The sequence below is a fragment of the Piliocolobus tephrosceles genome, chromosome 1 (genome assembly GCF_002776525.5).
Source record: "Piliocolobus tephrosceles isolate RC106 chromosome 1, ASM277652v3, whole genome shotgun sequence".
NCBI lineage: Eukaryota > Metazoa > Chordata > Mammalia > Primates > Cercopithecidae > Piliocolobus > Piliocolobus tephrosceles.
In genome coordinates, this window is record NC_045434.1 from 187,230,845 (window position 1) to 187,244,654 (window position 13,810).

General features: G+C 37.6%; 1 protein-coding gene across 10 annotated transcripts in view; it reads right to left on the bottom strand.

Moving 5' to 3' along the window:
- ZMYM4 (zinc finger MYM-type containing 4) overlaps positions 1-13,810 on the bottom strand; it is a 157,347-nt gene that overhangs the window by 10,239 nt on the left and 133,298 nt on the right. For 9 of the 10 annotated variants that reach the window (XM_023232235.1, XM_023232240.2, XM_023232236.2 and 6 more), the window contains 7 exons: positions 13,253-13,424; positions 12,336-12,389; positions 11,753-11,932; positions 11,238-11,332; positions 5,792-5,963; positions 5,528-5,623; positions 2,850-3,001 (listed from right to left, as the gene is read on the bottom strand). In XM_023232235.1, the coding sequence (XP_023088003.1) occupies positions 2,850-3,001; positions 5,528-5,623; positions 5,792-5,963; positions 11,238-11,332; positions 11,753-11,932; positions 12,336-12,389; positions 13,253-13,424 (921 nt within the window). The remainder of the gene's footprint in view (positions 1-2,849; positions 3,002-5,527; positions 5,624-5,791; positions 5,964-11,237; positions 11,333-11,752; positions 11,933-12,335; positions 12,390-13,252; positions 13,425-13,810) is intronic. The other variant, XR_002735658.1, reaches the window with a different exon arrangement.

Here is a 13,810-nt window from a genome sequence, read left to right on the forward strand (position 1 = left end):
TATTCTCTAAATCAATTTATAGATTCACTGCAATCATATCAAAATCCAATGGCCTTTTTTTGCAGAAATGGAAAAACCCATCCTGAAATTCACATAGAATTTCAAAGGACCTTGAACAGCCAAAACAATTTTGAGGAACCTCACTTCCTGATTTCAAAACTTACTACAAAGCTATAGTATAGGTTTCAAAATTGTGTACTGCCCTAAAAATAGCCATCTACAGAAAAATGGATTCGAACTAAGAGTCCAAATTAAACCCATCTATATTTGGTCAAAAGATTTTCTACAAGGGTATCAAGCCTATACAATGGGTAAAGAACAGTCTCTTCAACAAATGGAGCTGAGAGAACCGAATAACCACATACAAAAGAATGAAGGTAGACCCTAGCTCATACCAGATACAAAAATTAACTCAAAATAAATCAACGACCTAAATATAAGAGCTAACATCATAAAACTCTCTGAAGAAAAGAGGGTTAAATCTTCATATCCTTGAATGTTCATGGCAATGGATTCCTAGATGTAACACCAAAAGCACAGACAATAAAAAGAAAAGAGAAAGGAAAAGAAAAGGAAGAACAAAAAAATTTGAACTTCATTAAAAATAAAAAAAGTTGTGATTCAAAGTACACTATACCAAAAGAGTGAAAAGAAAATCCAGAAAATGGGAGGAAATATTTGCAAATCATATATCTGATAAAAGTTCAGTATCTAGAATATATATAGTTTCTACAATACGGTGACAAAAAGACAAACAATTCAATTAAAAATTAGGCAAAGGACTTGATATAGTTGAGATACGTGTCCCTTCCAAACCTCATGTGGAGATTTGATCCTTAATGTTAGAAGTGGGGCCCTGATCTCTCATGACTGGCTTGCTGCCATCCTCCCAGTAATGAAGTTCTCCCTTTATTAGTTACTCTGAGATCTGATTGTTAGAAAGAGCCCGCCACTTCGTCCTCACTCTCTTGCTATGAGACGCCTGCTCCCCCTTCACCTTCTGCCATGATATGATGCCAAGCCATAAGCCATGATTCTGCATGAGAATTTCTTTTTTCTTTTCCTTTTCTTTTTTTGAGACAGTCTTGCTCTGTAACCCAGGCTGACCTCGGCTAACTGCAACCTCCGCCTCCCAGGTTCAAGTGATTCTCTTGCCTTAGCCTTCCAAGTAGCTGGGACTATAGGCGCGTGCCATCATGCCCAGCTAATTTTTGTATTCTAAGTAGAGACAGAGTTTCACCATGTTGGCCAGGCTGGTCTAGGACTTCTGACCTCGTGATCCGCCCGCCTCATCCTCCCAAAGTGCTGGGATTACAGGCGTGAGCCACCGTGCCCAGCCAAGATTTTTTTTTATAAATTACCCAGCCTCAGGTACTCCCCTATGGCAATACAAACAGACTAAGACAGGATTTAAATAGACATTTCTCCAAAGAAGATATACACATGGTCAAAAAGTACATGAAAAGATTCCCAATGTCATTAGGAAAATGCAAATTAAAAACACAATGAGATATCATTTCATAACCACCAGGATGGTTGCTTAAACAAACAAACAAACAAACAAAAAAACCCAGAAATTAACAAATGTTATAGCAAGAATGTGGAGATACTGGAATCTTCACACACTGCTGTTGGAAATGTAAAATGGTGCTGCCACTTTGGAAAACAAAGTGGTTCCTCAACAACTCAGTCATAGTTAAAAGACTCAGCAATTCCACTCCTAAGCATATATGGCAAAAGAATTGAAAACAGGTGTTCAAACAAAAACCTGTACATGAATGTTCACAGCAGCGTATTCACAATCACCAAAAGGTGGAACCTCAAATGTCCATCAGTGGATGAATGGATAAACAACATGTGGTATATCCATATGACAGAATATTATTCAGCCAGAAAAAGGAGTGCTATATTGATTCATGCTAAAACATGGATAAACCTTGAAAACAATGCTAAGGGAAAGAAACCAGACACAAAAGGCCACATAGTGTATGAATCCACTGATATGAAATATCCAGAATAGGCAAGTCCAGAGAGACAGAAAGCAGATTTACAGTTGCCAGGGATGAGTGGAGAGAGTAACCGGGAGTGACTACTAAATGGGTTTGAGGTTTCCCTTTGGAGTCATAAAGTAGACAGTGGTGATGACTGCACATTAAGAATGTACTTATTAGTCCTACTGAACTGTAAACTTTAAAATGGTAAATTTTATGTTATGCATATTTTCCCATAATAATCACACTATACATGTAATTCTGCAAGTTACTTTTTTTTGTTTTTCCTCAGACAGGTTCTCACTCTGCCTCCTAGGCTGGAGCTCCAATGGCTTACTGCAGCCTTAAACTCGGGGCTCAGGTGATCCTCCTGCCTCCTCCTCCTGAGTAGCTGGGAGTGGAGGCATACACCACCATACCTGGCTAATTTTTTAGTTTTTGTAGAGACAGTGTCTCCCTGTGTTGCCCAGGCTGGTCTTGAATCACTGGCCTCAAGTGATACTCCCATCTCAGCCTCCCAAAGTGCTAGAAATACAGGCATGAGCCACCACACCTGGCCCTGAAAGTTACTTTTTAAAATGTATGCCTCTAAGAATTTCCTAGGTCAATAAATACAGAAGCAAGCCATTCCTTTTTAACTATTTTACAGTATTCCACAGTATGGACATATTATAGTTGACTGATCGTCAAAGCTTGATTAACACTTCAGCGGTTTCCAATTTGTTGTTGTTAAAAACAATGTTCCAATGAAAATACCAGTACATATCTGGGTGTGTACATGTGCATGTAATTTCTGTGGGGACATATTCAGGTCAATGGATTTGCTAGGTTGAAGAATCCATATGTTTAACTTGATACCTGTTGAATTCCAAGGCACAAGTATAAGATACTGTCTGGATCATATTTTTCACCATTTGGTCTCCGCACCTCTTGGATAAACTGGCATAAACCCAAACTCAACTCAGCAAAAGTGCAGGACAGAATATCTTCCTTCAGCTTGATAGAGCGGACTGTGGAAAGGTAGAAAACATCTGAAACATTAACTTTTAACAAACATAGTAGCATTACTTGATTAAGTGAATAAACATTGAACGCTACTGTGCCCCAGGCACTATGGTGCAGACTAGTGGGCATATGGATTAAAGACAGATTCTGATCTCAAGTCTACTTCAGTTAGGGAAATAAAGACCAGTGCATGCAGTGCAATACGTGCTATGACAGAGGCTTTCTTTAAATGGTATTCAATGAAAGCAAATGAGGGCTATCTAACAGGGAAGAATCAGGTTAGATTCTGGGAAATGTGACACTGGAGCTAGACCTTAAAAGGTGAGGAAGAGTTAAACAGGTAGATAGGTAAAGAATTCCAATCTGAGGATACACAAAAGGTCTTCCCAAAGTATAGTACACAAAACACTAGTCTTATGTGAGAGTTGGAGAACACTGGGTTTCTAAGATTTGATATTCAGAAAACACAAGACACTGTATTTGTCTCTGAAGAATTCACAGTGCTTAATGGCACATTAAAGGCTCTGAGTATATCTGCAAAAAAGAAAGCTATTCAACTTTCTCTTTTCTTTTTTTTTTGAGATGGAGTTTCGCTTTTACTGCCCAGGCTGGAGTGCAATGGCACAATCTCGGCTCAATGCAACTCCACCTGCTGGGTTCAAGCGATTCTCCTACCTCAGCCTCCCGAGTAGCTGGGAGTCAGGCATGCGCCACCACGCCCAGCTAATTTTGTATTTTTAGTAGAGACGGGGTTTCTCCACGTTGGTCAGGCTGGTCTCAAACTCCTGACCTCTGGTGATCCACCTGCCTCGGCCTCCCAAAGTGCTGGGATTACAGGTGTGAGCCACTGCGCCCGACCAGCTGTTTAACTTTCTTCAGCTCATATTTATTGAATATAGAACACCTCAAATAATGAATAACACCCTCTTGCCTTTGGAAATGCTGGAATACAGTATTCCCTTTGCTAGGTCACAGGCTGAAAAGGTTTAGGGGACGTAGGTGTATAGACAAGGCAAGACAGGCAGGTGAGGGCAGATCATGATCAGCCTCATTTCTCATATTAAGACTCTGCAGACAATGAGCTGAATAAATTTTGAGCAGGTGAGTTATCCAATTTGATCTGTAGAGGTCCTACTACAAGATGTTGATCCACATTGTGGGGCCAAGACTAAAACACCCTTTGTAGTCATTGCTCTTCTGCATTTAGATAAGATTACATACACATGGCTGCTGTGAGTTGGTTTTAGTTAAAGCGAGTGGTATTTCATGAGCGCACAGACCATGTTTGACTTTTTCACCCTAGTTCCTAGCTTCATACCTGCTATGTAAGAGATATTCAGTAAGTATTTTCTCAGCGAAAGAGTGATAGAAATGGGTTGCCATCCCCTGTAACAACTGCATTTAGGCTTAGTAGTCTAAAGCAGTATTGCCTCTCCATTTGTACTATCACCCTTCCCCGGCTTTTTTTGTTTTATTTTTATGTTTTTTAGAGACAGGGTCTTGCTCTGACGCTCAGGCTGGAGTGCAATGGTGCAATCGTAGCTCCCTGCAGCCTCAGAACTTTTGGGCTTAAGAGATCCTCCTGCTTCAGCCTCCTACAGTGCTGGGATTACAAGTATGAGCCACTGCACCCAGCAGGTTGCTCTTTTAACTTAAAACATACTACTAGGTGGTTAATGGCCTAGTAAATCTCCACAACAGGAGTGTATTTACATAGCCTTGGAGAGACAAATTATACTTGATCTAAAGGAATTCAACAAGTTAGTCACTGCCCACAGCAGCAACTAAGTGCTCCAATAAGGACAGTTACATGTGCCCCAAAACCAACAGGGTAGACCAGAGTGAAGCCAAGAGTGCATACAATCACCTAGGTTTAAGACAGAAAGAAGCTACAGTTGGAAAGTGGGATAAAATCAAGTTACATGGATATATTCATCCATTCCGCCCCATCTCATTCCATAAAGATTGTACAAGTATCTTACATAAAACACAAATTAAAAGCAAAAGATAAAGTGAAACAAAAATTTAGAATAGGGTGTCAAAAGTAGTGAAAAATGAAAACTAATGTGGGCCTCAAAATTATATACTATTGATTTATTTGAAATGTTCATGTAATCCCAAATTTCCTGGCAGCTGAAGTGAAACATACAAACATTGTCAGTTATACAGATCTCACTGTAAGGAAAAATTCCTACATTAGAAGCAAGACTTTTCCAGGTATTTTTCTTTTAAAAAAAAAAAACAAAAAAACAATACTGGGCTCCACATGGATTGCTATACAGATGCAGGGCTCAAGAAGATGTATTTTGAGGCACTTGCACAGTGTCAAAAATGAAGCAAAATGCCTTATATTTGCATAATAAGCTCAAGATCAGAAGACATAACCTTACCCTTATAACAACCTCCTTAAAATGGGTTAAGATTTCTCTAAAACTCCAAATTTTAAATAATTTTAAATATTCAACTTACAAATTTAAATCGGCAATAATCATATAAATAATTCATACCAAATGGAGAGAAACACATTTTACCTCTACAGCCTGGTTCTGAGGATTCTTGAGAGAGTGCATGGTCTTGAGTACTTCCTAAGGGGTCAGAACGTGGGCTAGATGAGGCCTGTTCAACCCCTGACACGCAGAGAAACAAAAGAAAAGTTTAAAAACAAATGTGGAAAAAATTAAGTAAAGCCTAAACCAGTTTTATAGGACTTCTGACCTAAAATGTATCCCTTTTCAGTAGCTTATCTGTCTATTTCCCCTACCTAAATCAAGACACAATTCACACTGTGCACTTACCTCCACATTTTAGATCCCCCTGCTCTTCCTTGGCATTTTTCCACTGAACCCAGTTCTTCCAAGCATTTACCCCATACATGTACTTCAGTGTCATCCCGGACACTGAGCAGCCTTGAAAGGCTCCTTGAATAAGACTCCTGGGCTCCACAGCCACTATAGACTTCTTCCGTCCCTGTAAGAATTCCAAACATTTACAGAACATAAAATTAAGCTTTGGATTTTTAAGAGTCAGGGATCTCAAAGCTGGGAAGGGTATACATTTGTAGAATATAGAATTTAGTTTTATATCCTAAAGATTCTGGCTGGGCACAGTGGCTCATGCCTGTAATCCCAGCTCTTGGGGAGGCCAAGGTGGGCGGATCACAAGGTCAGGAGATCCAGACCATCCTGGCTAACACGATGAAACCCTGTCTCTACTAAAAATACAAAAAATCAGCCAGGTGTGGTTGCGGGCGCCTGTAGTCCCAGGTACTTAGGAGGCTGAGGCAAGAGAATGGCATGAACCTGGGAGGTGGAGGTTGCAGTGAGCCGAGATCACATCACTGCACTCCATCCTGGGCAACAGGGAAAAAAAAAGAATCGGAGTTCTTAGAGCAAAAAAGGGCTTTAGAGATTATTTAATCCAATCCATATGAGGAAGAAGAAAGAAAAAGTTTAAATGTAGATGAGCACACTGTAATAGTCACTAACATTTGGGTATTTACTATGTTCCAGATATAGACTCACCTAATGAGGCATGAATCACTATTATTACCATTCAGGTCTATTTAATGAAACATGTAAACAGATCATATTCTGTGCTGTAAAACAAGCCTCAACAAATTATCTAACTATAATGAAATTAAAATAGAAACCAATGATGCACTGATGTCCAAAAAAATCCTCCAAAATCATAAATTAAACAGCTCTATGGGTCAAAGAAGAAAGGACACATGCAATCACAAAACATTTTGAACTTAAAGAAAAATGAAAATAAAATTTACCAAAATTTCTGTGATGGAACTAAAACAGTACTTAAAGGGACATTTGTAGTATTAAAATGTTTCAATAAGAAAATTTTTTAAAAGTCTATAATCCATAACCTAAGCTTCTATATTAAGAAACTAGAAAAGGAAGGCCAAGTGCGATGGCCCATACCTGTAACGCCAGCACTCTGGGAGGCCTAAGTGGGCAGACTGAGCCTAGGAGTTCAAGATTAGCCTGGGCAACATGGCAAGACCCCGTCTCTACAAAAAAATTTAAAAATTAGCCAGACATGGTGGCACACATCTGTAGTCCCAGCTACCTGGGAGTCTGAGGTGGAAGGATCACCTGAGCCCAGGAGATTGAGGCTGCAGTGAAGCATGATTATGCCACTGCACTCCAGCCTGGGTAACTGAGTAGAGACCCTATCGAAAAACAAACAAACAAAAAACCAGAAAAGGAAATCCAAATTAAAACCCAAGCTGAGTGCAGTGGCTCACGCCTGTAATCCCAACACTTTGGGAGGCTGAGGCAGGTGGATCGCTTGTGACCCTCATGCCAATAAATTAAACAACTTAGATGAAATGGACAAACTTCTTGAAAGATTAATTAAGCTTACTCTAGAAGAAACAGATAACCTAAACATAGAAACAGCATTTATAGCTTATAACCGTCCCACAAAAACTCCATTCCCAGATGGATTAAATTCCATCAAAGTGAAATTCTATCAGAGTTAAAGAAATTATACAAATCATACTTCAGAAAATAGAAGAAAAAGAAATGTTAACTAATTTTATAATGTCATCATTACCCTGATACCAAAACCAGTCATAAAGTACAGATAAATATCTGTCTTGAATAGGGACACTTAAAACCTTCACAGAACCAGCCGCAGCGGCTCACGCCTGTAATCCTAGCACTTTGGGAGGGCAAGGTGCATGGATCACTTGAGACCAGGAGTTCAAGAACAGCTGGCCAACATGGTGACACCCCGTCTCTACTAAAAATACAAAAATTATCCAGGCGTGGTGGTGGGCCTGCTACTTGGGAGGCTGAGGCAGGAGAACTGCTTGAACCCAGGAGGTGGAGGTTGCAGTGAGCCAAGATCACGCCATCGCACTCCATCCTGGGTGACAGCGCAAGACTCCATCTCAAAACAAAACAACAACAAAAAACCTTCACAGAATATTAGCAAACCAAATCCAGCAACACAGAAAAATAATAAATACAGAAAAAAGTAGTGTTTATCCCAGGAATGGAAGGTTAATCATTCAAGAAAAATCAATGTATTTCACCATTGTAATAGACTTAAAAAAAGGAAAACCAGATAATCACCTCAAAAGATGCAAGAAATCCATCTGAGGAAGTTCAATACCCAATCATGATTTTAAAAACTTCCAGCAAATTAGGAGGAGAAGGGAACTTCCTCAACCTGACAGAAATCACCTATGAGAAACCTATAGGTAACATCATACTTACTGTTGCAAGACTTTTTTCACCGTAAGGTTAGGAATAAGGCAAAAAGGTCTGCTCTCACTACTAATATTCAACATTGTACTGAAGATACTAGCTAGTTCAATAAAACAAGAAAAAGAAGGAAAGAAAACGCATTCAGATTACAAAGGAAAAAGTAAAACTGTCTTTATTCACAGATAAAATGATTGCCTAAGTAGAAAATCCTAACGATTTTAGTTGAGCAAAGTTACACGACACAAAGTAAATACATGAAAATTACTTATATTTCTTTTTTTATTTCTAAGATAAATATTGTAGAAGAAAAAATTATCTATATTTCTACATACTAGTAAGGAACACGAAAAATGAAATCGTTTTTCTTTTTTTTGAGACAGGGTCTCGCTCTGTCGCCCAGACTACAGTGCAGTGGCACGATCAGGGCTTACTGCAGCCTCGACCCCCTAGGCTCAAGCAATTCTCCCAGCTTAGCCCTCCAAGTAGGTGGGACCACCAGCATGTGTCACCATGCCCAGCTAATTTTTAAAATTTTTAGTAGAGATGGGGGTCTCACTATATTGCCCAAGCTGGTCTCAAACTCCTGAGCTCAAGCAATACTTCTGCCTTAGCCTCCCAAAGTACTAGGATTACAGGTGTGATCACTGTGCTCAGTGAAAAATGAAATTTAAAAATAATACTATTTACAACAGCATCAAAATATCTTAAATACTTATGAGAGAAACTTAACAGAATATAAGGAGACTTGTAATGGAGGACTATACCATGTTTCCAGATTAGAAGAACCAAAATTACTAAGATGTCAATTCTCTCTCTCTGGATTCAGGACAGCCCCAACTGAAATTCTAGCAGGCATTTTTTTTTTTTTTTAAAGAAATTGACAAGTTGATTCTAAAATGTATATGGACATGCAAATGACAATTTTAAGAAGAACAAAGCTGGAGCATTTACACTCTTAAGTTCCAGACTCGCTGTAAAATCACAGTAGTCAGGACAGTTGGTACTGTTATAAAAATAGACATATAAGTCAATAGAACAGAATAGAGAGTTTCAGAAACAGACTGACACATACATATATGATTGACTTTTAAGAGAGTTGCCAATGTAATTCAATGGGGAATGAATAGTCTTTTTCAAGGGCAGTGCTGGAACAACTGGATGTCCATATGCAAAAAATGAACCTTGACCCTTGCCACAACTCATACATAAAAATTACCTCAAAATAGATCACAAATATAAAAGTTAAAACTATAAAACTTCTAGAAGAAAATGTAAGAGAATGTGTTAGTTACTATGAGTTAGGCAAACATTTTTAGATGAGGTATTAAAAAGCATGATCCATAAAATAACAAACTGATAAAAGGGACTTCCTCAAAATCAAAATCTGCTACTCATCATTAAGAAAATAAAAAAGGAAGCAACAAAATAGGACCAAACTTTGATTTGATAAAGAAATTATGTCCACAGTAAAGAACACTTACAACTCAGCAAGATGACAACCAACCCAATAAAAAAAATGAAAAAAAAAAAAAAAGTGCAAAAACTGTAAATAAACACTTTACCAAAGAAGACACATGAATGGCAAATACATATATTGAAAGATTCTCAACATCAGTAATCATTAGGGAAAAACAAATTAAAACCATAATGAGGTACCACTATACATTGACTAGAATGGCTAAAATTTAAAATCAACAATACCAAGTGTTAGCAAAGTCATGGAGCAGATGGAACTCTCTCATACATTGCTGGTGGGACTGCAAAATGGTACATCTCCTTTGGAAAACAGTCTGGCAGCTTTCTTATAAAGTTAAAAATACACACAGCATAAAACCTAGCAATCTCATTCCTAGATCTTTTTCCTCAAGAGAAATGAAAACATATGTTCACACAAAGATTGATACTAAGATGTTCATAACATTTTGAGTAAGTTTTATTCAAAATAGCCACAATCTGGAAACAACCCAAATTTTTATCACCTGTTAAACAGCTGAACAAATTGTAGTTTGTCCATATAATGAAATACTACTCAGAAATAAAAAGGAATCAACTACCGGGACATGAAATAACATGGATGAATCTCAAAAACATTATGCTAAGTAAAAGAACTTAAACACAGAAGACTACATATTATAGGATTCCGTTCATGTGAAATTTCAGAAAAGGCAAAGCAGTGGCATTGTGCATCAATCTGTACAGCAGATCGGTGGTTGTTAGCAGCCAGAGGGGCCGACTGCAAAAGGTCATAGTGGAACTTCTTGCTAAGTGGAATTGTTCATGATTGTGGTGGTAATTTTAAAAATAAAGCTATTATTCTTTCAACTTTGTATAGGAAAGCCCTGTCAATGTGAAAAACAGCCATGTGAACTTCACCATTTTACTATACCACAAAAATAGTGAACTACTCAGTATTTTTTATTTTTATTTTTTGAGACGGACTCTCGCTCTGTCACCCAGGCTGAAGTGTAGTGGCCCAATCTTGGCTCACTGCAAGCTCCACCTCCCGGGTTCAGGCCATTCTCCTGCCTCAGCCTCCTAAGTAGCTGGGACTATAGGCACCAGCCACCACGCCTGGCTAATTTTTTGTATTTTTAGTAGAGACGGAATTTCACCATGTTAGCCAGGATGGTCTCGATCTCCTGACCTTGTGATCTGCCCGACTTGGCCTCCCAAAGTACTCAGTATTATAACATGTAAAAAGAGCTAAATTTAGAGGCTATTCAAAAAGATAAACGCACACAAAAGAATTATAAAAAGCTTTTTAAAGTGAACAAAGCAATACAAAAGAAAACCCTTAACTATAGAAACAAAAAAAAAGTTCCTACTGAAAGAAATGTAAATAAAATACATGGTTCTTGAATTCAAAAACCAAAAGTATAAAATTACCAGGCTGCAAAATAACATATGGAACTACCTGACTCTGGCTGCTACAGAGTTTTGAAAGCAGCAGGAACTAAATAATGCTTGTAGAATGAAGGAAAGAAAAGTCTAGAAAAGTTAAGCTGCAGCTTACTCTTCGTCTGGGTTGGGGGAAGCCATCTCTGTGTCGTCGTCTTGTTCGGGAACGTGCCTGGATTCCCTGTCCTTTATTAAGTGGGTCAAAGGATTCTATAATAATCAGCAGAAAGCACAACGTGAGGTAAATAACTCACAAATTTAAATAAAGACTTAGACTAGGAAAGAAATATCAGGTAATCATCACTATATTCATTAGTTTGTTTGTGATAAAATAAGAATTCCACTTAGAGACTTAAACCAAGGATATAGTGCATAAATGAAAACTTCATTAGCAATCAAGAAAATCTCTTACATGGCTACTATGGGAAAGGTTAAAAATAATTTTAACCAAATTAAGGTACAAATTAACACCTACAAAGCCAGGGTCTATTTGTGCTCTAGATTATGACCTCTTAACACATTACACTGTTATTATCAATAACAATTGGCACTGCTTACTAGTGTCAATTCAGAGTTGTACCAATCTTCTAAAATAAAAAGTTTTCAGTGGACAGGTTACTGTACACAAACCTGATGGAAAATCTGCCTCCAGGTCCTGTTCAGTTTCCCCTTTTGAGAACTGCTTCAATTCTGAATCAGCCTCTTGCACAGCATTTGACTTTAAGGCATAGTGATTCAGCTCTTCCTCCCAGCTATGTGGAGTAGATACTGCCTCTGATTCAAGATCACCACTGTATGTACTTCCTTGGTCTGAAATACATAGATAACAAACAAGCCCTCAAAATAAAATAATAGCCTCACCTTGACATGCTCGGAAAACTTCCTGAACCCCTAAATACCAAAAAATTAGATATGGTTGATGGACAATTATACAATCAAGAATGAAGTAACTTGTTCATCAGTCTCAAAGAACTGGATTCATATTTTTGGTAGGCACTTGAAAGCCTTATCTCAATTAATTTTTAAAACAAACATTTGAGGTGGCTTTTATTATTCCCACTACAAATTAATACACTTTATAGACATCTGATACCCCCCTTACAAATAGTTAAAATTACAAATATGAAATCCAAGTGTACTAATATTTTATAGGCTTCTATTACTAACAGAGGGTAGTATTTCTAAAACTCAAAACATATTTTCAACTACAAACCTTTTTCAAATATCTTGGTGTCTAGAAAGAGTTCCTGTTCAGAAGTTTGAGACTCTAAAGAAAAAGAAAAGCACATAAATAATTTATATGTATAGACAACAAATTATATCTCAAATGAAATGACTGCACTATATACATCAATCATACTACACAGTTCTAAGTAAACAGATTTCATATGCAGAAAGAATAATTCATTAACAAAATTAGACATTAGGGATAAATGCAGTTAAACAGATTACCACTGTTAATGGGGATTCTGGTTAGTATCATGTGCTTTGGAGTCAAATGTATCTGGATTCAAGTTCTGGTTCCGCCACTTCTGGACTGCACAACCAAGGCAAGTCTAACATCCTACTTTCCAGATCAGAAATTTGAGGTACATAGTACCCCCTCCCCACCCCATAAGGTTGTTGTGAAGACTGAATGGGTCAAGGCACACGATGCACTGAGCACAATGCCTAGAGTATGGCAAGCACACAAAACGTTAACTACTGTTTTTATCATGATTCCACACTAGTAGTATGAGATCTATCAGTTATTTTGAGCCAAATGGTTTTCCATCCTAAGGTTCTATTTACCCTCTACCAGCATGCTGGTTATTATCTAACAGGAATTCTTATGTGGGGACCATGGCTTCAATTAGAGAGATAATATTGGCAAATAATCATGAAATCTTGATTTCTAAGTTATTTTTCTGGAATCATGACTAAAAACTATTGAATACCAATACTTGGTTTTCTTTTATAAAAACAGTAAGAGCTTTCAGAAGCACTAAAAAGTGTGATCAACCCCACAGGCTTGGTATTCACAGACAATAAAGGTTTCAGAAACACCCTGACTGTCTTAAAGTTGCTTGAGTCACCTGAAAATGTATAAAACGTGTTTTTTCTTTCTTTGCTTTTAAAGATTATACCAACCTCCCTGAGACAGAGTCTTCTCCTTCTCTTCATCTTCTGCAATCATTTCTGCCATCTCAAGGAGATCAGCTTCAAATGGATGTGTGGGAAGCTTTTCCTTAATGTCTTCAATACTCTCTGTAACTTTATCTTCACTATCCATTGAAGATGGAATAAGCATAGGGACGGGCATCTGAAAGACCAAGGATAGACTGAAGGCTTTCTTAGGCAACAGGTTTGTAGTCAAAACCTGATTTGTGAGATGATTTAGGTATTAAAATAGTAACAAATTTAAAATATATTCATTGCTAATGATTAAAATAGTCTTGCTAGTTTGCTTTTATAAGACTAGAGCCATTTAAATAAAATTTCGATAAGTGCTTTGGACACTCAACCAATTATGTCTCTGAATTCTCTAAAAGAATAATTCTATAACACACTTGCATTTTGTTTTTGTTGTTTTTGCTTGTATTTCTCACAATTTTCTCATAACTGTTTCCTTTAAGGACTCAGTACCTGGGAAAAATAAATTTGTAATTAAAAAATGTATTTTTCTTTAATCAAAAATGAGAATTATGT